At 32.6% G+C, this 23,977-nt stretch overlaps 3 protein-coding genes across 3 annotated transcripts; 1 reads left to right on the forward strand and 2 right to left on the reverse strand.

Annotated features, from left to right (window-relative positions):
* Positions 1-204: 204 nt before the first annotated feature.
* LOC143546281 (NAC domain-containing protein 7-like) lies at positions 205-1,742 on the forward strand. Its single transcript, XM_077037977.1, has 3 exons — positions 205-369; positions 594-869; positions 996-1,742. The coding sequence occupies exons 1-3, from the start codon at positions 210-212 to the stop codon at positions 1,544-1,546; spliced, it is 987 nt and encodes a 328-aa protein (XP_076894092.1). The 5' UTR covers positions 205-209; the 3' UTR covers positions 1,547-1,742.
* Positions 1,743-4,389: 2,647 nt separating this feature from the next.
* On the reverse strand, positions 4,390-9,552 carry LOC143546301 (monocopper oxidase-like protein SKS1). Its single transcript, XM_077037996.1, has 9 exons — positions 9,018-9,552; positions 8,334-8,443; positions 7,972-8,242; positions 7,746-7,881; positions 7,297-7,663; positions 5,348-5,716; positions 5,173-5,251; positions 4,801-5,003; positions 4,390-4,699 (listed from the first exon to the last, which is right to left on the reverse strand). Exons 1-9 carry the CDS (start codon positions 9,159-9,161, stop codon positions 4,591-4,593), a joined length of 1,788 nt encoding a protein of 595 aa, XP_076894111.1. The 5' UTR covers positions 9,162-9,552; the 3' UTR covers positions 4,390-4,590.
* Positions 9,553-10,536: 984 nt separating this feature from the next.
* LOC143546302 (beta-fructofuranosidase, soluble isoenzyme I-like) lies at positions 10,537-16,028 on the reverse strand. Its single transcript, XM_077037997.1, has 7 exons — positions 15,607-16,028; positions 15,269-15,277; positions 12,184-13,040; positions 11,918-12,079; positions 11,110-11,336; positions 10,937-11,024; positions 10,537-10,790 (listed from the first exon to the last, which is right to left on the reverse strand). The coding sequence occupies exons 1-7, from the start codon at positions 15,989-15,991 to the stop codon at positions 10,590-10,592; spliced, it is 1,929 nt and encodes a 642-aa protein (XP_076894112.1). The 5' UTR covers positions 15,992-16,028; the 3' UTR covers positions 10,537-10,589.
* Positions 16,029-23,977: the final 7,949 nt, after the last annotated feature.

Consider the following 23,977-nt stretch of genomic DNA (forward strand, 5'->3'; position numbering starts at 1 on the left):
TACATGCTATGGTAGATGAAGATAACCATATACAAATTAGCACTAAGTGTGCGTGTGTTTTTAGGTGTGTTTTATTTGCAAACTAATGTTTGAAGTATGCTTAATTAGTGACTAGAGCTTGTCATAGAATTAGCACTAAGCTTAATCATGATATCTTTCTTTGTTTCTTTCTATTTGAAGGTTTAAGTTATACACCGAAAGGGGAAAACATGAATACTTTTTCGCATGTTCCGCCTGGCTTTCGGTTCCATCCCACTGATGAAGAACTTGTGGACTACTACCTTAGGAAAAAGATTAACTCGATGACAATCGAATTAGATGTCATCAGAGATGTGGATCTTTACAAGATTGAGCCATGGGATCTTGAAGGTATACACTATACTAACAACACCATAATTAACTAACTACTCATATAAGAATGTGAAATTCAGGTAAACGTATATACATGAACTATGCAGAGTTTACCAACAGCTCTTCATTAAAATCAGATAATTAGTTAATTAATTAATATTGATATCCGAAATGGTTTTCAGTACACAAATATTATTATTTACCAATATCGCTTTGTTCCTTGTTTAAATTCTATCAAACAGAGCTTTGCAGGCTAGGCACGGAAGAGCAAAACGATTGGTATTTCTTTAGTCATAAAGATAAAAAGTACCCAACAGGTTCTCGCACAAATAGAGCTACAGTAGCAGGATTTTGGAAGGCAACCGGAAGGGATAAAGCTATTTACTCTAAGCAAGACTTGGTCGGGATGAGAAAGACTTTGGTCTTCTATAAAGGTCGCGCGCCTAATGGAAAAAAATCAGATTGGATCATGCATGAATATCGACTAGAAACAGATGAAAACGCAACAACACAGGCAAGTATTAAACAAAAGCCATTATTTTTTTTGGGAAAATCATGAAATTAGTGTTGTTGATCAACTAACTTACCAAAATGCTTATCTTTTGCCCAATTTTATTTTATTTTTTCTATTTGAAATCAGGAAGAAGGGTGGGTGGTATGTAGGGTATTCAAGAAAAGACTACCCATAGTGAGGAGAGCAAGTGAACATGAACCAATGTGGTATGATGATCAAGTCTCATTCTTGCCAGAAGTCGACTCACCGATACAAAATCATATTCTATCCAACTTAGGCAACAACGCTTACCAATACTCTTATGGTCCTTGCAAGAAAGAACTAGATCATCAGCAAAGTTACCAGATTACCCCTGGTCACCACCTCCAGCTCCCTATTCTAGAGGCTCCAAAACATCATTCAATTTGCAATTCTTCCATGCCCATTTACGGTATTGACATAAACCAAAGAAACATTAATTTGGAACCAGCTTCCTTGCTCACACAAGGCCAAAATTTTAATGATCAACTAGCGGATTGGCATGTTGTTGACAAGTTTGTTGCATCACAATTACTTAACCAAGGAGATGTTTCAATTAAGGGAAATCACAATCAATCTTGCCCGAATGCGGAGGAACGAATTGTTGTACCAGAAGATGCATCAAATTCCATCTATGGTTGCCATATAGATTTATGGAAATGATGGAATTATAATCTCCTCTCTCTTGAAACTATTATTAACACCTTATTAGTTCTTGTAGATAATAAGACGACCTAAATTGGCACATGTTTACGTAACCTTATTAACACTTGTACCTAGTTTCGATTCGCATAGTGATGTATTATTCCCTTGATTATATTTAGCACCCTTGGTCAATTAAATTATTTTGATGGGTATTATTGTCCTTGTTACGAGTATAGAAAGTACAGGGGTCACTTTGTAATTTCATGATAGTTATGACAGGGGTCGTTTTGGTAATTGTTGAATAGTTGGTGTCTGTTGTAAAAGAGTTAGTTGAGTTGTTAGCTGTTAGTTGTTAGGTCGTTAACAATTGAGTCTGTATAATAACGAATAGAACGACAATAATGGATTACGCTTGATTTGGTTGAAACCTTCCTCTCTCTCTTTCTCTGTTTCCTCTCAGTTTGTTGTCTTGCCAACATGTATGCTTCAGGTAAATTCCTTGGTCTCAAAAGTTTTAGTGGATTGCCAATCTCTGGTTTAAGAGCATTTAAGAAAAGGCTTGTGGCATATTCGTCACAAAGGGAAACTCTAGTTAACGCCAAATCAAATTCTTGACACAGTTTATTTAAGGAATCAAGTGTCAAATCATATTGTCTAAGGGATGCTAGAGCTGCCATAGCATTTTGATCCATTACCATAGCAAATCTAGTGGATATTGAAGCCTTTTATTCATGCCAAGTCATACCCTCAATAGTCCCTCCCATAGATTTTACAAAAGATTGATGCCATAAAAGTGCTAAATCCTCAAGATAGATTATAACAATTCTAACCTTAGCATTTTCAGGTGTGGCATCAATAGAAAAGAAGTGTTCTACCTTACACAACCACCCTTCAACATTGGTACCATTGAATTCTGAGAACTCAACCTTAGTGAACCTATTAAAGCCACCAAGATTATACCTCTGATCGACTGCATTTTGATGATTATTGAACTGATTAAGTGGTTGTTGTTGCGCTCCATTGTTAGCCGTCTGACTTGCTTTTAATTCTTGTAGGGTTGCCAAAACTTCAGCCATTTGTAAAGAATTTTGATTTAATTGACTCTTGACAGAATCAATTTCCAAATTGATTGTTGACAGTTGATTCATATTCATACCGGCTGTGGCTTCCAATCGTTGCAGAGCCCCATCATGAATATTAATGCGTTGTTCAAGGGATTGATTTCGAGTTTGAGTCGCCATGGATGACCTAAGTATGAATCAAGAAGGAATTGAAAAGAAACTGATTGAATTAGAAACAATTGACCAAACAATTGATCAATTGGACGGAACTGAATCGAAATTGAGCAAGAACGAAGTGTCTTCAGCAATGGAATTGATCGAAAAAATGATCAACTCAAAGAATTGAAATGAAAAACGGACTTGGGGATTGTTGCAGTGAATTAGGGTTCGTAACAACGAATTTAGGGTTTGAAATCAAAAGCGTCCAAGGAAGGAAAGCTCTGATACCACTTGATAGAATTGAAAAGAAACAGAGAGAGGAAGGTTTCAACCAAATCAAGTGTAATCCATTATGATCGTTCTATTCGTTATTATACAGACTCAATTGTTAACGACCTAACGACTAACAGCTAACAACCCAACTAACTCTTTTACAACAGACACCAACTATTCAACAATTACCAAAATGACCCCTGTCATAACTATCATAAAATTACAAAGTGACCCCTGTACTTTCTATACTCGTAACAGTCCTAAATCCATCAAATATATAAGCATGGGGCTGCTGTTGCATTTTATGATTACTTGGATCACAACAATTTCTGTTGTGTAATACTAATGGGCTTCATTATTATGCCTGTGATATATATTTGCATCTGCGTACGCTTCTATTTCATTAAACTGTTGTTTATTGATTAAAAAGAATTTTTGACTTTGTTAATGATGCTTAACGGGTTAATTAGAGTTTCTACCGTCTATTGTTGCAGCTATTAGAAGATTGATCGCTAGCTAACGATGCACTAATTATAGTTTTAGCTATTTTGAAAATTTTTTGTTTCGAATTTGGATTAATTTAAACTATTCCATGCTGCCCTTTTAGTTCATTATTAATAAAAAAGAAACACAATATGCTTGGAGATGAAGTTTGCCTCACATGTATGTGTGTGTGTGTGGCTGAGGTAGTGCTTGACAGTTACATAAAATTAATCTATAGAACTTTCTTTTGAACACAAAAGTTCATCTTCACAAATAGTTATGCATTCTTTTACTTAATATTACAAGGGAAAGCAGGTCTTGGCGGTTCTAGCTAGTTCGCCTAGGATGGAGAAGTGTTTATAGCTTAACCAAGGCCGACCCAGCCAATCTGCGGGGTGGGCAACCCCAGAGTCTCCATTTTACCGTGTTAGATTTTTTGGTGTGTGTAACTTGACTTGTTGACCATTGTTATCATAATATTCAATCAAACAAATTAGGAGGTGCGGGATGCACGCTTGTTTAAATTTATTATGATTTTAGGGGCGGAGTCCCTGTGCAATGGGGGAGCTAAGAGGCAACGCCCTCTTATCAGCCCCCAGAAGCAAGGTCGTGAATATTTAGAAATCATAAAAGAATATTTTGAGATAACATATTTACTGAAACCAAGTAAAATATATATAACATTTATTACTATTGATTTTTTAATTAACTTTTATAAATTAAGAAACAGAATGATAACAAGCAAATAAGAAAAGGCGGAGAAAAAAATCGTTGACACACAGAATTAACAGGTACATTCAGTTGCATATTATTAAGAATAAATCTGGGTTGTAAAAGAAAAGGTGTAACGTCCCGCTCATTAAAAATTAAAAACCTATATAAATGATCGATAAGTTATAAACATAAATCGGTTCCTTTCATATAAACAAGTTAAAATATGTTTTTCACTTTGTGAAAACACAAAAAGACCATATAAATTCTTCCAACAAAACTAACACTGGTCTCTTCAAACCACTTACATTCTATGATTCTAAAATAATGACCCAAAACTTCCCTTTTGAACAATTAACTTTGACCAGCAAATTCTTAAATCATCATCATATAAACAACACCTGCTAGTGCCATCAGCATCAAATAGTTTAACTTTGACAGTTCTTGAATGGTTGATCCAGTTGAAGACAATGTCTTTTGTGGCCTGATAATATTACATTCATACAGATTATTGATACTTTATAATATATGATCCTCACAACAAAACAAAAACACATAATAAGTAATTAAGTAAGCATGTCATACCTTTGCAAGTTTCCTAGAACACCACAGAACAAAGCATTATCAGGCACCGGCAATTCGGTTTTCTGCTCATGATCTTCAGGATTGATGATTCTTATATATGTTTCTTGACCAAGATACCATTTATCAAGATTTACCGTCCTAAGATTCCAAGCTCCAACATTATCAAGATAAACAAGAATTGCAGTCCATCCTCCAGGAAAAACCTGTTACATAAATCGTCAATCTTCACAACATTTAAATAAAACCGTTTATCTTAACACGCTTAAATATTGAGCTCGAGCTTGGCTCATCAAAAGTTCGAGCCAGCTAGTTCATTCTTTAATTTTCAAAATTTTGTACTTTTTACACATTGATGTATATAGAAGAAAAAACCTGTGTAGTAGATCGCGCAATAGCATCCCATCGGTTATATGAACCCCGACTGTTTTCTGTCCAATTCCCATATGCCATCCTGAATATTAGTAAATACAAATCCCATCAACATTTTTCAAGTCTATAAAAAGTATGCAAAAGAAGCGATATTAATGGAAAAATCAAAAATACATACCCGACAACAAAGAATGAATAACCATCCATATGAAAGCTCTGAACTACTGTATCATTATTCTGCAATATAATTTCCACAAATCCTTTATATGTTGCATTAATAATGGACTTGTCTACGCGTGGCAGTTCGTCTAGCGGCATTTTTGGGAAATCAAGTTTGTAAGCACCCTTCACATTATGAGTATCAGCAAGTCTCACTGGTGTTATTTTAGGATTAGCAAATGAGATCCCGTTAAAAGTAGCACGACGTTTTCCATTAATTGTTACAGGTGGAACGCTTCGTAACACGTATGTGTCTGTTACATTAATGGACCCGTAATGAAACGAGCCTTGCGGGTTGGGGCGGGCCCCACTAGCACTGTTGTTCATCCTGATGGAAATAATCTTTGATTAATAATGATTCTAATCACAAAGAAAAATGGTTTTTTTTCTATTATAGCTAGGGGTGTTAACGAGCTAGATGATTATGAGCTACTCAAGATCAGCCAGCTAAAGCTCGAATCAAGCCAAATTTAAACGAGTTAGAGCGTAAAAATAAGTTTGGTTAATAAGCCAGTCAGAGCTGGCTTGCGAGCCAACAGAGCCTATTATTTATGTACATTTTTGTATGTTATATTAGAAAAAGTTTTGTATAATTATAATAATAACTAGTTTTTATCCCCCGTATTACGTGGGTTCTTTTATATTGTTTGTTCTAATATTTATTTATTTTTTGAATTTATATATTTTTTATTGTATGAAAGTTAATAATATACTTATGGTTTGATAATAAATTGTTTTACAAATAAATGAGATGTTATAACCCGGTTTAAAAGCTATATGGTTTTGATGATACCCAAGATCCGTTTATATTTTTACTATAAAATTGGTTTTTTTAATTATAATTAATATTTATGAAAGTTATTAATATGCTTATGGTTTGATAAGACCCAAGACCCGTTTATTTTTTTTACTATAAAATTGGTTTTTAATTTAAGTAATATATATATATATATATATATATATATATCTTTTATAAAATAAATAAGATATTAATTTTTAGTATATCCTATTTTATAGGATTTTTACATCAACAATTTGTTGAGAATAATTTTTTATTTAATGAGATGAGAATAATTTTTTATTTAATGAGATGTTATAACCCGTTTAAAGAATAACTAGGTTTGGTAAGACTCATACCCATGAATTTGGGTCAAATGCATGAGAAACCTCCATTTAAAAATCAAGCAAATCTGGTGACTCCAAAAAAATGGGGAGCGACCACATCGCGACACGTAGGATTTTTATGTTTTCGTTTATATATTATAGATTATTATTATATATAATAAATAAATATTACGATAAAATAACAAAATAATATATATTATGTTTAATAAAATCATAGTAAACTATGGTTTTAGTCCCTCTAGTTTGGTTAAGATAACAATTTTAGCCCTATAGTTCTAATTTGACCTATTTAGCCACCGTTGTTTCGGTTTCAACTCAATTAACTCCAGCCCACTAACTTCATCCAAATTTTCTGTAAGCTTTTTGTGAAAAGACAAAAAGGCTTCCAAAGTATAAATAATTACATAAGTGGTCCTCTTGTGATGTTGGGGTATTGTTGTCTTTTCACCAAAAGTTAATAGAAAATTGGGATGAAATTCAAACTATAGTTACTAAAAAAACAAATTAGATCTATTAGACTAAAATAGTTATTTAATCAAAGCACAAGGACAAAAGGCGTAACTTATTCGATAATTATAATTATAATCACAGTATATATAAAAAAGAATTAAAAAAATGTGTTCAAATTGACTAATATATAAATGATAAACGAGCCAAGCTAGCTTAAAAAACTACTCACAAGCCAAGCTCAAACTCAAGCTCCTGTAAGTTAAATGAGCCAAGCTGGAGCATAGTCAAGCTTGGGCTCAGCCCGGCCCTGCCCATTTACTCCCAAGATTATACCTGACTGATAAGGCTTGATTCAATGCAAATGAATGATCATATAAGTCATTTGGAGGGTCGGGTAGAGGACCCGAGGCAGGTCCTTTGGAATTCGAATAATGCAAAACAGCAACACCCGTCACACGTTCCCAAACCGATTGATTAACGAATCTAGGACTTGCAACAATGTAATAATCACTGCTTGCATCTTGATCCATAGTAACTAGAAAGGAGTAAGACTGTCCCACATGAATATCAAAGCTACTATAGTTTTGTTGGGATGTATAATGTCCCTCAACTTCCGCAAGCAGCAAATTATGGTTTTGAATCCGGAAATTCAAAGATGTTGAAACTCCAACGTTGATCACACGAATTCTGTAAGTTTTTCCTGTATTATATATAAGTATTTGTTACAAAAGAGCTTCATATGTAATGTTTCATATTATAAACTAAAACCAATATATATCTACCTGGATCGACATTAAGCGTTGTATGATTAATACCATCTGGAACAATTGAACTATACTTAAAAGGTCCTTTTCCATTAATCAAAACTCCATCTGGCATACCGAGTTTCTTTCCAGCATTAAGGGAGGCTCTTAAGACCTTGATACACAAAGATAATAAAACTAACCATATGTTAGATACTGTATATAAACATATTAATATTTATCAGAAACAATATCGAAAACTAACCGAGTGATTTCTTGTATACCAATCACCAACTGTAATCACTATATCTCCATCAGGAGTATCAAAAGGCAGCGATATAACTTTACGGTTTGTGACAACAAAACCACCAAATCCACCTGCTGCTCTTTGAAAATTAGTACTTGGAACATAATAGTAACTACCAATCTGATCCTTAACTTGAAACCGGTATGTCCAGTTCCAGTTTGAAGGAATGGGACAATTGGTGCCAAGCACCCCGTCTTGCCATGAAGATCGACGCATTTCTATACCAGGCCTGTTTAACATAAGTTCACATGTGAAATACATACAAAGTTATAATATTTGGATTTTGGATATTTAATTTAAAGCGGCTAATCTATACATACCATGTAACGAGGAGGCTTTCATCTAATCTGTTCTTGACGTTCACAATCACGTTGTAATTAGTGGTCACATTAATTATTGGACCTGGAAATTTCCCATTTACTGCTATAACCTGTAATCAGAATTTAAATATAAATATGTACACTTTTGGAGGTAAACTAGCCAACCCGTTCGTGAGCTACTCAAGATCAGCTCATTAAAACTTGTACCAAGCCGAGTTTAAACGTGCTCGAGCCTGCGGAGCTCAAGCCTAAAACTAAACTTGTTTATTAAAGGAGCCCGAGGCTGAACATTTATCGAGCTCGAACCAACATGCAGCCTAAACGAGTCTATATTTTTTTTAATTTAAATTTTTTTCTAATATACCAAATATATATTACATATTAATATTTTATACATGTGAAATTATGATAAAAATAACTATATAATATATATTCTCTTTTATATAAAATTAAACTAAAATACATATAAAAATTAAATATAAATGTACAAAACTAAATATACAATAAGCAATAAACCAGCCAAACCTAAGCCGAGCTAGAAAAACTACTCAGGAGCCAGCCTCAAGCTTTAGAAATAGAGCTAGCACCGAGCTGAGCTTGGGCTTGGCTCAGCTCGGCTACTAATTACGTACATTAACATATCACAAACATCAGAAGCATAAACATTATGAAGAAATAATCCACCTGTTGAGGAACACCAAGTGGAGAAGCAGTAATATACGAGAACTCAAGTTCATAACTTGCAGTTGGATCGCCAGCAAAACATAATCCACATAGTAACAAACCAATGTGGAACCAAAACAGCAACATAGGACAAGACAATGACATGTTCAAGTTATCCTATGGTGGAATAACAAAGGTTTAATTTGGTGATTTTATAGAAGGTAGCTAGGTTGATTTAGGATTCCACTTTTCCATAAAAAAGTTTATTATGCGTGCTTTACGGTGTCATGGTGTTAGTATGTTGGCCTACAGCGATCATTAAGTGGTGCCTAATTGGCGTGATATGTGGCTGTTTAAAACTTAAATGGCGCTAAAGTCGTTACGGGTATAATTTAATTATCCATAAACAATTCATGATAATGATTCACTTTGGTTATCAAAAGTTGTGTTGTTATACTTTTTTAAAGTTTCTGATAAGATTTTATGGTTAGGGGTGTAAATGGTTGTTAGTTGCTCAAGATAGGTTTGTTGAAACTTCAAATCGAGCTCGAAATTTAGTTTGAAAGGAGCTTCTTTTTTTTTAACGAGCTCGAGTTTCATATATCGAACTTGTATAGACCCTTGAGCTTACACATTATATTTATTTAAAAAATTAAATATATCCTTACGTAATAACTATTATTTAATAATTAAATATTAAATAATTTACTTCATGTAAAGATAGATAGATAGATAGAATGAATAATTAATGAATCAAAAAACAATTTGGGTTTGAGACGGGCTCGAGTTTGAAATGCTATTTATGAGTCAAGCTCAAACTTTGGAAATAAAGCTCTAAACGAACCAAACTCGAGCACTTTTAAATTAGATGATCTAGTTCGGCTCAGCTCGGTTACCTGCCCTAATTTTATTCAACTTAATTGTGTTTACTAGAAATTACTATACTTGACTCTTTATGACATTTAAATTGAATAAAAGAAAGTGTAAATGTCAATGTAACTCAATCCTCATTAATATTAACTTCTTACCGAATTAGCCTAAAAACTAAACTAAACTTTTTAACAACTCAAAGACTAACGACTAACGAGTGAGTCCTATATAAGCGTTCCATTAACATTGATTATTGGGTCAACGGATGTTTTATGTTGGATACCAAATGTCTTTGAATTATGTATCCGTGGGCCCATTTATCTCGTTGGTTCAACTTCGTAACCCGAATCCATACCATATGTAATTTTGTATATTTGACGTCAAAAGAGATTTGTTTTAAAGGTCTTTAAATAGCTAGATTTAACTTACAAGTATTAATATTCAAATTTGTTTAAAGTTTCCTTGTTTGCTCATTGATCTGCAAGTGTATTTATTAAAGAGTTTAAGTTTATGACTTTTGGCCCGTGAACAAATGGGCTTCATGCATGCATAACTTTTCATATTTTGTATATTTTCTAGAGTTGAGAACATGTGAGGAGAAATATCAAATTAACACATTCATTTTACAAAATTGATGTTTCTTCATTCGTTTATCTTAAATTGAGAAAAAAAAGAAAAAAAAATTAAGAATACCATAATACATTAATGTGGTTGACTCTAATTTCAGTGTTGACCAAGGGGAAAATAGTCAATTTGTGCTGAATCCATATTCCACACATTTACATTTGCGGTAACAGATACTCCTGTTGCATTGTTGAAGAGGAAGATCTTTGCTGTCGAATATATTGCTTTTGTCGGATATACCCTTGATGTTATAACGGTCCGTCCACCTTGAGCAAAGCTTTCCACGATTGAATGATCAACCTGATATATAACAAATTTTAGTTTTATATTGTAACATACAAAAATTAATTTGACATGTTACCCAATCTAATCCGCCTATTTTATCAAACTTAATTGTATGTAGTCAAATTTGAAAATTAAACATTTCAAAGGAATAAATAATATACCAATAATCGCATGCTGAAGCTTTCTCCCTCTATCACAGGAACACTGCTTCCATAAACTACTTTTGTAACATCTGAAGCTGTTGATGATCTGCATACAATATTTTTTGTGTTAGTTATTAGTTTCGAATTGAAAATCTGTATATCTGGAGATGGAAATATTAAAAAATATTTACTTAGATTGATCTGCACAAAAATAAGTATGAGCAACTCCATCGGATCCTTTAGCGATGTAGAAATAGACAGGAGTTTGCTCAGTGCGTGATGTATCAGCAAGAACCACTAAACCAAATGGTCCGAAAGCTCCTCTTGAGAACGACCCGCCACTTGTGGTACAATTGTAACCCGTATCTGCCTCCTCCACTATCTGTTTGTCGATATCAAATGTTGCTACTATATCTAACTGCATTTATTTATTAAAAGAGTTTAACAATGTAAAAAGTTTACTATAATGCAAAACCACATATAACAAATTTCAAAGAGAAATGTCAAAATAGTATATTATACTAGAGAAAAAAGAGTGAATTATGTAGTTATTTAACCAAATTAATCGACAAAATTGAACCGAAATAACCGACGCTAATTTCCCTTTTGTTAGTTTTTTAAAAATCAAATATTAAGACTCAGTTTCAGATATACCTGATTCCAAAACCAAACTACAACAAACTTATTAGAATGTTTGTTATTAATTTTCGAATGACATTCATTATGTTGGACTAAATGTTTTGGGGTAAATATTAATTAATAATAAGTGGTTTAACAAATAGTTTTAGCCAAAAGTTTGAGGCCCAATGTTATTTTAGGCTAATTTTTCTAGGCCTAAACACTATAGAACCGAAAAACCAACCTATAACTGAATCGAACTCATACGTAAATTTTTAAAACAAAAAAAAACAAAATCGAACGATTTTCTAAAACCGAAGTTTCTGTTTTTCTTTTGTTTGAGCCCAAAACCGGCCCATACACGCCTCAATGATTAAATACCTGTGTAGCTAAGCCTACTTCAAGTGGAACAAGAGATCCTGGTTTCAGAATCACTTTTTCATATGCCCAACTTTTGGATCTCAACTTCTCTACTTCTTTGATTGGTCGTTGAAGAATATTCGTCCCAGTCTTTTTGTCAAACACTACTTCTCTTGGAATTGTCTATTTACAATTTAAAAAAAATCATGTTATTGCTTAATATACCATACTTACATAAACTAATATTAATTTTTATATTTAATTATTAAATAAGTTGTAATTTTCACCTGAACAGAGGACCATCCCTTCAAAATGTCAGCAGCCTCACTGTCGGTTTCTCCAATCCAACCCCAAAGAAGTCGTCTTTGTTTGTTTTGGTCGTAAAACGTCTTTGATGCATAGTACTTTCCATAATCATATCGTAACCCGATACCAACATCTAAAATCGGGTCATCAGGTGTCCACTTGTTACTAATCGGATCATACGTCCCAAGTGCATAATAATCATTTTTATCATCATCCAAACTCGATTTCAACACATGCTTAATACCAGGTCCATTTACCGACATGTCTAACCCATTTGACTCAGTTGTTGACACCGGATAAAAGTCAACACATTCCCACATACCCGTACCTGGAACAGCATGCATCACCTCATCCAACAACTCAAAGCTCGTAAAATTCGTCGTTTCATAAACTAGTGTGATACCCGTTTTATTAACCTTTGACCCTAATGCGACCCGCCATTTTCCATTTGGCCCGATCCAAGCAGTTGTCGGGTCTCTAAAATCCTTAGTGCCAATACCGGGTGGAGGGACCATAACCGGATTGCCGGAGTACTTGATCCAATCTATGAGGAGAGGATCAGATTGGTTGGCAGGGTATGCTAAGTTTTGGACCTGAACTTCCTCATCAGTGTCCCCGGTATACAACATCATGATCTGACCGTCAGGAAGGATTGTAGCGGATCCGGTCCAAACACCATTTATATCATACCATTGATCTGGGACCATAGCAAAAGGGAGATGATACCAGTTAATCAAGTCCTTAGAAATAGCATGTCCCCAAGTGATGTTGCCCCAAATTGCGGCATCCGGATTATATTGATAGAACAAGTGATACCACCCCAAGTGATACAATGGACCTGCGTTACATGATACGCCATTACTATCAACTATTACACAAATGAATATTATCAACGAAACACCGACGAAATCTAACAAAAAAAAATTAATGAAAACACACTAGGAAGATTGACAATTACCAACAGACTCTCGACAACAAATCTAGCCGGTTATTGTGGGACCTTATCGTTGGTAACATGTGGATTTGGCTTTTATAAGTTTACGTTCAAACTTTTCCAGTCCTTTGTCGGTACGAGAGCCAATTATGACAATATGTGTAACATCCGGCCCCTCGCAACACCAATATTGTCCGCTCTGCCCACGAAGAGCTCACGGATTTGTTTTTGGTTGCCCAAAACGCGTTGGTGATTGAAGAGGCAGGACATTTACTTATGAACCAAGGATCTCTCTTGTCCACGGCCGATGTGGGATTTGCCTAAGAGTGGGACGATGTTATGTTTACCAAGGGTGTTACAGTATGTTTATCGATAATCTCATGAAAACAAACTACTCATTTTGTGATCTTCAATGGAATACCTTTAACTATGTTCTAAACTGTTTAAAAGAATGGGTTTTGCAATTCAAAATGAAGTAGCGACACAACTTGTTACATTATATTTTCTTTTCTGATGTAATTGCTACGTAAAAATTTAAAGCCATATTTATTGACAATTAAATTATTTAATTAGAATAAAAATACAAAATTAGTCAGAAATGGTTCACATAAAAGTCTAATATTTTTGGTGGCGTCGTGTTATGTTGTGGTCCGTGGCAGGCTAAATAATTATGTAAAAGTAAAACACATGATCCACGATATAACCCTATTGCAAAGCTCTGAACACTCCACGTCAGCTCTGATTCGAATCCACGTGGTGGGGCTCCATTTGATTTTTACTATTATGTTTGAAATGTCCATATTTGTCGTAGCACGCGATATGATTGGATATCAACTTTCAATATATACCCCACTTTCCCAAAATATTACCCAAAATATAATATAATATGCAAAATAATAATCTCCACAAACAAATATATCAAGTATATCCAGCCAGTTTTCTTGAAATTACTAACACATCTTTTAATCTAGTGACTCGTATGATGATCCTAGTACTTATCTACTATAAGTCTATATCAGCCAAGCACTACGTATAAATGATTGTATGATTTTTGTAATTCTCTAATCATGATTTTTTATATTAAATACAATCAAATATATTTGGATTTTTCTTACTAACAACTAAGACCGGAGACCATCCATAATGAGGCATTATAAGGGCGAATAAAGCCCTTCAACACCCCCGGGCATTATTACAGCGTGAAGGGACGTGGACGTTTCTATAATAACGTCATATGTAGTAAAGAGACATTAACTATATATTACGTATGTTATAACTAAAAAGAGTGAGGATGATATGAACAATGCATCCTTAGAGGGCATTAACCATTATGTATTGTCGAAAATTAATATTAATTTGGGCCACACACTTCATCAATTCATAAACCTTGCTATAGCGACATTTATCTGTCCATTTAATGACTACAATAATTCTCAAAAAAAAAATACAACAACTATCTATTAAGTCCCACAATTTTTTATTTTTTATTTTTGAAAGGCAAATCCCGCAATTGTTAATATTTCTTACCATTACATATATCGAAATTTGTATGCTATTAATTCACTACTTTTAAATGGTATGACTAATTAGTTTCTTGTTTTATGTTACTGATTTAAGGGGGTGTTTAGCATTCCTTATTTTACTTCCTTGTGACTTATTTAAGTCATAAGTTATAAAGTTGTAACTTATGAATTATACACTCATAAAATTTAACTTTCCAAAACACCTTATAATCTATACATTATAAAAATATAAAAAGATAAAATAAAGAATCCCAAAGATCTCCTAAAAAGATAATAATATTTATTTTTCTTGAACCATTTTTCATAACGTGCCAAGTGGTTTCAAAACTTTTTGTTTAAAATATCAATCATGTGTAAAATTAAAAGCCATTTTTTGTTTAAAATAATGGATAAGGCAGCTATTCATTTGCGTGTGAATAACTAGAAATTATATCTTACCTTTCCACAAATATTGGTAAACAAGAGTTGACCACGTAATATTATTATTATAATACAAATAACTACTAATCGAATGTTTTAATCTTTCTTTAAGTTGCAATACCTCAAATAAATAAGTAAATAACTAATGAATTATTAAAAATGATCAAAGTTATAGGAGAACAAACATACCGTTTGGATCTGAAGAACAAATATATGGATCAGCAGAATTCATCGATCCGAAATTAGCATCAAAGGTTCAAAAACACAGATCAGTTATCGAACATTAAAAAAGTAATATGAATTTACATAATATTAAAGGACAACTATGCACACACCATCTTACATCTAATTTCACGTCGTTTCAAACTGCTAAGATTTTTCAAAGCTTTATTGTCTATACTCAGAATGGCCGGCGAAATTTTTCAAAAAATAAAATCACAATTTTGTGAAATCACATGGAGGTGGTGTAGCTGTAGCATGACCCTTTTATTAATTATGTCGAGTTTAAGGTTTCATAATTATATTACCGTTCATCCAGTTTTTGGGTGGTTGAAAATGAAAACCGGTTCTTTGCCAAGAGAGCATAGCATTAGTCCAAGGATACACCTCCTCCACGTCGGATGATAATAAGTTACTCTTCTCCGACACACCTTGCAGCACCCCTCTTGAAATGGGCATAGCCCGAGTCGAATTTAGGCGGTCCAAGTCATTGTCAATATTAATATTATCCGGTTGGTTGTGGTTGTTGAAAATGATAGCTATTAGTGATGAAAAAAGTAACATGGAGAGAAAGATTGCGGATAAGATGGTAAGGGGCCGCAGGCGGTGAGACAACGGTTGGTGGTGGCGGTTTTCGGCATCTGGCAACGGGGAATATAGGGTGGAGGTGGCATGTTCAAGATCGGTAGCCATATTGTAGTGAAGGAGGGAGAATAAGTTAGGAGTATTTATAGCAACAAATAGACATTTCTAGTATGTTGATTTTTATTATGGATAATGAATGGGTCATAGGTCAAGCTCGATAGTTTTGAATTCAAGTACTTTCACCGGGTGGTATTAATTATCAAATCGGATTCGTATTAGTCTTGTATGTTAACATCAAATATATGTCAAGACTCCGTAAATAGAAATGTAAATAGTCTTGTTACTTAGTGTGAGTATCGACACACAAAGAAAGAAAAGATGAACACGATATAATGGTTAATGTAATATATGTCCATGGCTACAACTATGGTTTATATTTTATTAGCTCAAGGCGTGAAGATTACAATTACAAAGCAATGTAATATGAATAACCACTAATAAATATTTTAACCCGACCCAAAGCCTTCATAACCCAACATTTGTTTGGTTAACAAAACCTCAATTTCATCTTGGTGTGTTTGTTTGAAGAATAAATCAACATTATAATTTGAATAAGCTACATCTATTAGTTTCATCAAGAAATTTAACATTTCTTTTAAAATGTAAAAGAATTAAGTCGAAGCAAAATCACTTACAAGTTACAACTAATGTCATTGTATTGCCAACCCTACTAGCGACACCGATCAACTTTATTTCAAATTTAATTTTTATTTGGAAGATGTCAATTCATTCAAGTTTTAAATATTTTTGGTAAATTTCAAAATCAAATTCTAATTACTTCAAATTTCAATTAGACTGACAAATTTCAATTAGCTTAAAAAATTTATAGGAATCAAGTGTAGGTTTAGATATGAAAGGGTTCGGTTAATTATAATTTAGCATTCTAAGTTTTAATTTTCTTCGGATATTTGAATTCTTTTGAAGACTTTTTTATTTAAAATTCCTTGTGTTTATAAGTTACTCGTATTAAATATATATGGCCATATTTTTGGTCGTTGGTTATTTGGATTTGGGTTACACAACAAATTAGTCACCTAATATAAAGTTACATAATAAAGTTGAATGGTAAATAAGAACACATGTTAATCATGAAAGAAATTAAAGAAGGTAAGGTTGGTAATAAGAAAACAATATGACAAATAGAGATTATGCTATACACTTTGCATAAAATTTACCTAACAAATATCCACAGTAACTTAGAAACGTCGTGTTTTTTTATCATAAATTTAATTTTATATATCATTTTATAATTACATGGTCTCCTTTTCTTTTTGACGTGCTAAAATGTTGATGTGCGTACACTGTACTAAAATTTCAGTTAATGTATTGTCTTCATCCGATATAATGCATGCCTATGCAAAGTTGTTTTCCTTCACCTGCCCCTATTCTATTCTTAATCAACAATGCATCCAACAACTATAATTTATAATAATAATTATTATAATAATACAACATAAAAACACATAACCATCAAATTAAATAACACAATTTTTTGAATATTTGTATGCAATTTGTTTGATAAGGAAACAAAATATACAAGATATATACAAGATTTGAAGCAAGCTAAGAGTCATGATATGATTTCCTTGGATATATTAATTTGGAGGTTTTTTTATCTTTAATTTCTTATAAGTTAACATCATAAATAAATATTCATCATTCGCAATCAGTCATCACTCATCAAATACCTTTTACCACCATCTTCACAAATTATTTTACAACAAATAATATATGTTACGTATCACTTGATTTATCTTTTAAAAAAATAATACTATATAATAGCTTTAAAAGTTAAGCTAAACGTGTAAGTAATCTTGTATTTTGCAGATTTCACGAATTCTTCTTTTCTTATAAGATATTTTGTTTATATAAGATTGCACAAGTGTTATTTAATTAATTTTCAACGCATACGTGTATTTCTTAACTATGTTCACCAGTTTGAGCTATAAATGATGTTGCCATCGACACATGCTTCAACCTAGTGACAAAAAAAAAGTAAAAACTTAGGAATATATATTAAGCATTATTAATCAATATCTGTCATATTTCGTACGACATTTCCTTAATAATTCAAGTTTGTAACAATACTTGGACAAATTTAACCTCTGTGGCTCTGTCTATAACTTGTTTGACTTTTCAATGTTCATAATTTGGTTGCTTATATTAATTAAATTAATATTCAAGTTCACGTTATTTTAAACAAATATTAAATGGTTAAATTGGCCGACTTTGAGTTTTGTAGGTGATATGCCGTGTGCGGAATTACCTATCGTTGATCAAACCTTTTTAAATGAATGCATCCAATAAGATAAAAATTGTATTATTAAAGTATGTATAAGTTAAATATGTTAGAGAATATTATAAAATAATATATTATTAGAGTTTTAGTATAATAGTGTTACTATAATTAGGAGATTGTATTTGATTATGTTTCTTTGTATTTATCTAATTGTACATCTGTATATGGTTGATCAATAATACATTACACCTCACGGAGTTTTTATTATTCTACATGGCATCAAAGCCTTAAGGTTCTGACTTGTTTCATTCTTTTCTTCTCATTCTCATCCTGCCCCAGGACGTTTGTACACACAATATATTATTTTCTTGCTACCGATCTATCTCATATTTATACGTCTACGGGCCAAAGTAAACGACACCGCTGCAACCGGTTTTCTTCCTGTAATTGAGCGAGTAGAACCCCTCTTTGGTTGGAGTTGATGCATGTGCAGCTTCTTATTTAATCATTATCATTTATTTTTCACTTTTAATAGATATTTTTAACCTTCTTTTTCTATTCATATTTTTCTGTTTTTTAAGTCATTTGTAAAAAAAAGGAACAAGAGAGAAACGTTAGAGTTTTTTGTTTTTAACGAATGGAAATTTTTATTAATGTTTTATTTAGTTTTAGTTTTAGTTTTTTTTTTCTTTAAAAGAAAAAAAAGTTTTTTTTATTTTCTTTTTTTAGTTTTATTCTTCGGAATATATAATTTTTTTTCTTTGCCGTCAAGTCGTTGCTTCGGCCGACTCAATCATAGCTCCTGTCATCGCAGTCGAAACTCTTGTCATTATGCCTAGCCACGCGACTACGGTCAAGCCGCTGCCGATCTTCTTAGATCCTCCTATAACCAATCGAGTTCCTGCTCTACGTGACAGCCGATCGTGTATCTACACAAGCTTTTTGCTTCAGTCTGAGCGTCTGATTTGCTCTAACTGCGGGGAATGTTAGAGAATATTATAAAAGAATATATTATTAGAGTTTTAGTATAATAGTATTACTATAATTAGGAGATTGTATTTGATTATGTTTCATTGTATTTATCTAATTGTACATCTATATATGGTTGATCAATAATACATTACACCTCATGGGGTTTTCATTATTCTACAAAATTTCTACATGATTGTATTTGATTACTGGAAATTGCTTACGTTTTTATTTATTTGATTATTTTGATTACACGGTCAGAATTTGATTAGTTTCTATAAGCATAAACCTGAATTTCTTATTTTTCACTCATTATGTGATTGCTATACGACCAGACACGAAGAAGAGGGAATGCTTGAGTGTTTGGTAGATACTGGCGAGGTTAGTCATCTTTGCGCCACCCTATTTGATTCTTTGAAAATTTTTACTTTTCTTTTTATGGATATTCGAGCAACAGGTCAGATGTCGTCGAACACTTTCTCTAGCCGAATACTCCTTACTTTTCATGTGATATCGTTAGATGATTTTTGATGTTCTTATTTTGGTCTGACTTATCTTTTTTAAGGTTACAAGATGTCTGATTTCGAAAACGTTTGTGTTCTGAGTATATTAATTTTGTATAACTTGATATCGCACTACGCATAGTGACGACGGACTCAAGTATGTTGTGAATAAATTTTTTTTTTTGTAATGACATGATTTTGTGTTTTCTATGGCAGTAAAGATTCCTCCATGTTGAATTGCTTATTATAATTAGTGAAATAATGACCAAACTTGATGCTCAGTATGTATGGTGCCATGATCAAGCAGGTGTTTGGTGCCAAAATTGATTTGTTCTATTTGTTGATTGCTATAATTTCAGTTTGGTAATCTATATGTTTGTGTTTCCCACAAAATGTTTGATATGTTCTAATGGTGGTGAATGATCATACATTCATATGCCAAATGAATTTGGAATATAATTTCATCTACTCAAAATGTTTTTGTCCTGTAATATGATCATTTACTGAAATACAATTTGTATGTCCATGTAATTAAGATGGACATTGTATCTTGTGATGATAACTTAAACCATGAAAATCACATACTTACTGCTCACATTAGTAGCTTGGCTACTTAATATATTCAAATTTCTTATTATAAATGTCTGGAATGATTTAAGTTTTTATTTGATTAAGCAATTAGGTAATTTGGGTGCAGTTAGGTTTCTAACTTATACTTCTTGAACTGCATACTTGGTAAACTTTTTTGGCCATTTTCATTTATATATGTTCATGATTTCTTCTTTAGCATTATAGCATGCATAATTTCACTCTTAAGTTTTAAATGTGAATGATTAATGAAAGTTTAGTTGTGTTTTAACTTATTTTGAGTTGACAAAAACTATAAAAATTTATAAAGTTTTAACAAATTTGTCATTAATGAGTTGTTTTGAATCGATCACATTTATGACAGATGAAGACATAGCCAAGATACATCCCAAACATACTAGAAGGTCGATCAAATCACGGTTACCTTAGCTTCATTTATCTCCAGGTAATATAGCTTTTGAGTTGTGACATAATAATTCTTATTGATAAATATTGTTTATAGATATAATTTTAAGTGAATTGTTTGTGTTTAGGAAAGAACTTGCATTGCTCATCACCTTTTTGAGCTAGAAGTCGTGGTAAAGATAAAAGACATGTATTGTGATGCATTTATGACTCATTTTGAAGTCCCTGGTGCAATGTTTTATCGGCTATGGAAGCTAAAAGAAGAGGAATAGGGAGAGGGTCCACCTTAATGCACTCCAGATTCATAAAAACCGGTCACATCTTCAGTTTGTGTTAAACACGGAATCAGGAATGGTGACATCAGTTGCAGATGTTCGTCAATGACTATTAGTTGCAGATATCAGTTAATGTAATGTAATATGCAAGCAACTTATATTTTGTATTATTTTTTATGATTGACGTCATACAACACACGGGCTTTAACCATCGTTAAATTATGTAATATGCAACTTTATTTATCATTATTTTATTATTTATAAAGTTATAATTTAAATTGTTTAACCCGTGTAGTACGCGGGTACCTAATCTAGTAGTGTATAAATTAAACAAATAAAGTATTAGAATTTATTAGATATACTTAGTCAAGAAAACTAATAGTTGCATATTGCATTTAACAGAAATGATTCAAGAACACATTATATGGAATTTAGAACAAGTGAATACATCAAATGATTGGCTAAAAGTTACGTTTTATTCTCCTCTAACATATTGTTTTGGGACCATCCATCAAGCATATTCATATTTAGGTGCTGCTAAACCGATGTATTCACAAGTTGGAATGATAATAAACTTAAAATTATCAAGTAACTTGAACTGACAAACCTGGACACCCTACAAACTCGAACCTTAATAGGGTCTTGTTGCGGGTTAGATTAAAAAAAAATAAAATATACAACCAATTAACCCGAAACTCAATCTGGTTGACCCGACTAACACCCGTAATCCTTTAGCTATAAAAACATCCCAGCTAGATTATAGATGTGAATGTGTGTGTTCGGTTCGTTCTCGTTGTGGTGGGCCACTACCATGTATTATTAAGGTAGATTCAATGCCAAGTATTTGTTTTCTCTCATTAGCATTAACATATGGATCAATGTCTCTATCTTTGAATCTCACTTGCGAGAAATATGCAATCTCCTGAATGTCACAACAAATAGCATATAGACGAGAACTCAAATGAATCTTTCTCTTATCAAGTGCAACCGACCCCAAGTAAACCAATAAAGCAATATCCATGTCAAGATGCTGTCCATTTTGCCCCGATGGATTGCCTATCAAGAAAGTCATGGTTTTGTTTCATCCGACGAATTGCTCACTCAAGCAAAACACGTCTTAGTAAAGAAGGTTTTCACATTCTTATAAGAAATGTTTTGTTCTCCATCTCAGCCGATGTGGTAGTTATAACACTTCTTTATAATTCTTTTTTCTTTATTCCACTCACAAAAAATATAAAGAATATATATAGAGAATGAATGTGAATCTCTATTTTTTTAGAATCATTGTAGTTTCTCTATAACCATTTTCCATTTTAGAAATCCTGATGTAGTGGTAATTTTACTGATTTCTCTAAATATATTTCTAAAATTTGAATATATCGGTAGATATAGAAAAAACCTGCTGTGTAAGCTATTCTTTCTAAGCAAACAATTATATCTCTAAAATTAAGACAAATGATTGTATTAAGTTTACACCACAAAAATGAGAGGACGATTTAGGTGGATCAGTCATCAGTGTAAGTCAATTAGCACGTGGGCAAGTGATGTATGTATGCACGCCAAGCTGTTTATGACAAAATGTGACAACTCAGGTTGGGTCCAATGTGTTCGTGAGGACCACAACTGCTTATCCACTCCATAATAAGATATGTGTATATGGATAATATTATTTCGAAAGATTAATATTAGTTTTTAAGATTATACTGAATGGTGATTAGTATATTCATATTATTGTCGGAAATTACGTACATGTTTTTGTTCATTAATAAAATTGTTTGGTAAAAGCCCATCATACAAAAGTCTCCAACAATTGATCAACGGGTATCGGAGAGAACACTTAACATAAGTATTTATATTTATTTTGGACAGGGTGTGCCATTGGTTTTATGATGTAAGTGTTAGCCCACCCTTATGTAACTATCTAGTCACATTGATAGTGGCCTACCTTGGGCATGGACCACTCATTTGTACCATTTAAGACATTATGAAGCATTAAGTTGAGCGAGTGCCATGAATTAGTGTCGGGGAAAGTTATATATTTCATGTTTCCAATGTGTTCTGTTATGAGGACGGCTAATAGATTTAGATGTTTCGTCGGTGTCGTGGCCCTGGTATTAATGTATTATAGCAAATGTCATGTTGTGCCCATAAGTTCGTTTGGTTGGCCCAGAGATCGTCCCGTTGGCCCGAAGACGGCTCATGAGGGCGATCCATGGTTTTGAGTTTTGACCCGTTGGATTAGATCCGAGATTATGTCAATCATGCTATAGAATATTGAGATGTTATCCCTTCTTTAGTAATATATCTTTCTTTTCAAGATAACATTAAATATAACGTTATTATACTGTTTTATTTAAAGAAATAAAAAATATATAAATTGTTTAATTCCTTCTTCTCTACTGGCCAACCTTATAGTCTTCAATTGAACCTTTTATCATCTAAAAGTCACTTACCGTATCAAAATCTTAACTCAAATTCCGATATGCCGGTTCTAAACAAAATGTTACAAGCCAAGTTTAATTTGGAAAAAGTAAGGTTGAACCGAGCCATGTTTAAGCTTTATAAATTTGAAAGATTCGGGCTCAACATCAAATAGGATCTAATTCGTTTACACCTCTAAAATTAATCGGCTACTTATACATGATAGATTATTTCTTAAAATATTCATACACTAAGCTTGTTTTGCGTAAAACACAACAAAGAAGGAGGAGAACATAAAATGCCGTTTTGCTAAATAAACCTAACTTTTCAATTGACAAATAACAAAAATTTACTAAACATGTATAAGCTTGCGATATTACTTTGTTACCTAGTACACTCATTTTTTTATATTACAAATCCAAACTAATAATTAAAACGTAGTATAATCGTATAGATATTTTGTAAAACGAATGACGTAAATTAAAAACATATCCCGCAAGTTGACTAGAAAAGTTGTAACTAGAAAATGTAAAATGATACAAAAACAAAAAAATAAATAAAATAAAACACAATTATGTCACACACATAAACACAGTGGTACATTCAGTACTTTTATGTAAGACGCGTGGCCAAG

This window comes from Bidens hawaiensis, unplaced genomic scaffold (genome assembly GCF_021521415.1).
Source record: "Bidens hawaiensis isolate Kalapana, Puna unplaced genomic scaffold, B.hawaiensis_p1.1 tig00014333_1, whole genome shotgun sequence".
NCBI lineage: Eukaryota > Viridiplantae > Streptophyta > Magnoliopsida > Asterales > Asteraceae > Bidens > Bidens hawaiensis.

Excerpts from the sequence above, each read along its gene's own strand:
- LOC143546281 (XM_077037977.1), top strand. The coding sequence starts at position 210 with ATGAATACTTTTTCGCATGTTCCGCCTGGCTTTCGGTTCCATCCCACT. Across the intron at positions 370-593 it reads TGAGCCATGGGATCTTGAAG|AGCTTTGCAGGCTAGGCACG; the intron begins GTATACACTATA and ends TCTATCAAACAG. Across the intron at positions 870-995 it reads AAACGCAACAACACAGGCAA|AAGGGTGGGTGGTATGTAGG; the intron begins GTATTAAACAAA and ends GAAATCAGGAAG.
- LOC143546301 (XM_077037996.1), bottom strand. The coding sequence starts at position 9,161 with ATGTCATTGTCTTGTCCTATGTTGCTGTTTTGGTTCCACATTGGTTTG. Across the intron at positions 8,444-9,017 it reads CACTTGGTGTTCCTCAACAG|GTTATAGCAGTAAATGGGAA; the intron begins GTGGATTATTTC and ends TTCTGATTACAG. Across the intron at positions 4,700-4,800 it reads GTTCTAGGAAACTTGCAAAG|GCCACAAAAGACATTGTCTT; the intron begins GTATGACATGCT and ends TAATATTATCAG.
- LOC143546302 (XM_077037997.1), bottom strand. The coding sequence starts at position 15,991 with ATGGCTACCGATCTTGAACATGCCACCTCCACCCTATATTCCCCGTTG. Across the intron at positions 12,080-12,183 it reads AGGGATGGTCCTCTGTTCAG|ACAATTCCAAGAGAAGTAGT; the intron begins GTGAAAATTACA and ends AATTGTAAATAG. Across the intron at positions 11,025-11,109 it reads TTTTGTGCAGATCAATCTAA|ATCATCAACAGCTTCAGATG; the intron begins GTAAATATTTTT and ends TATTGTATGCAG.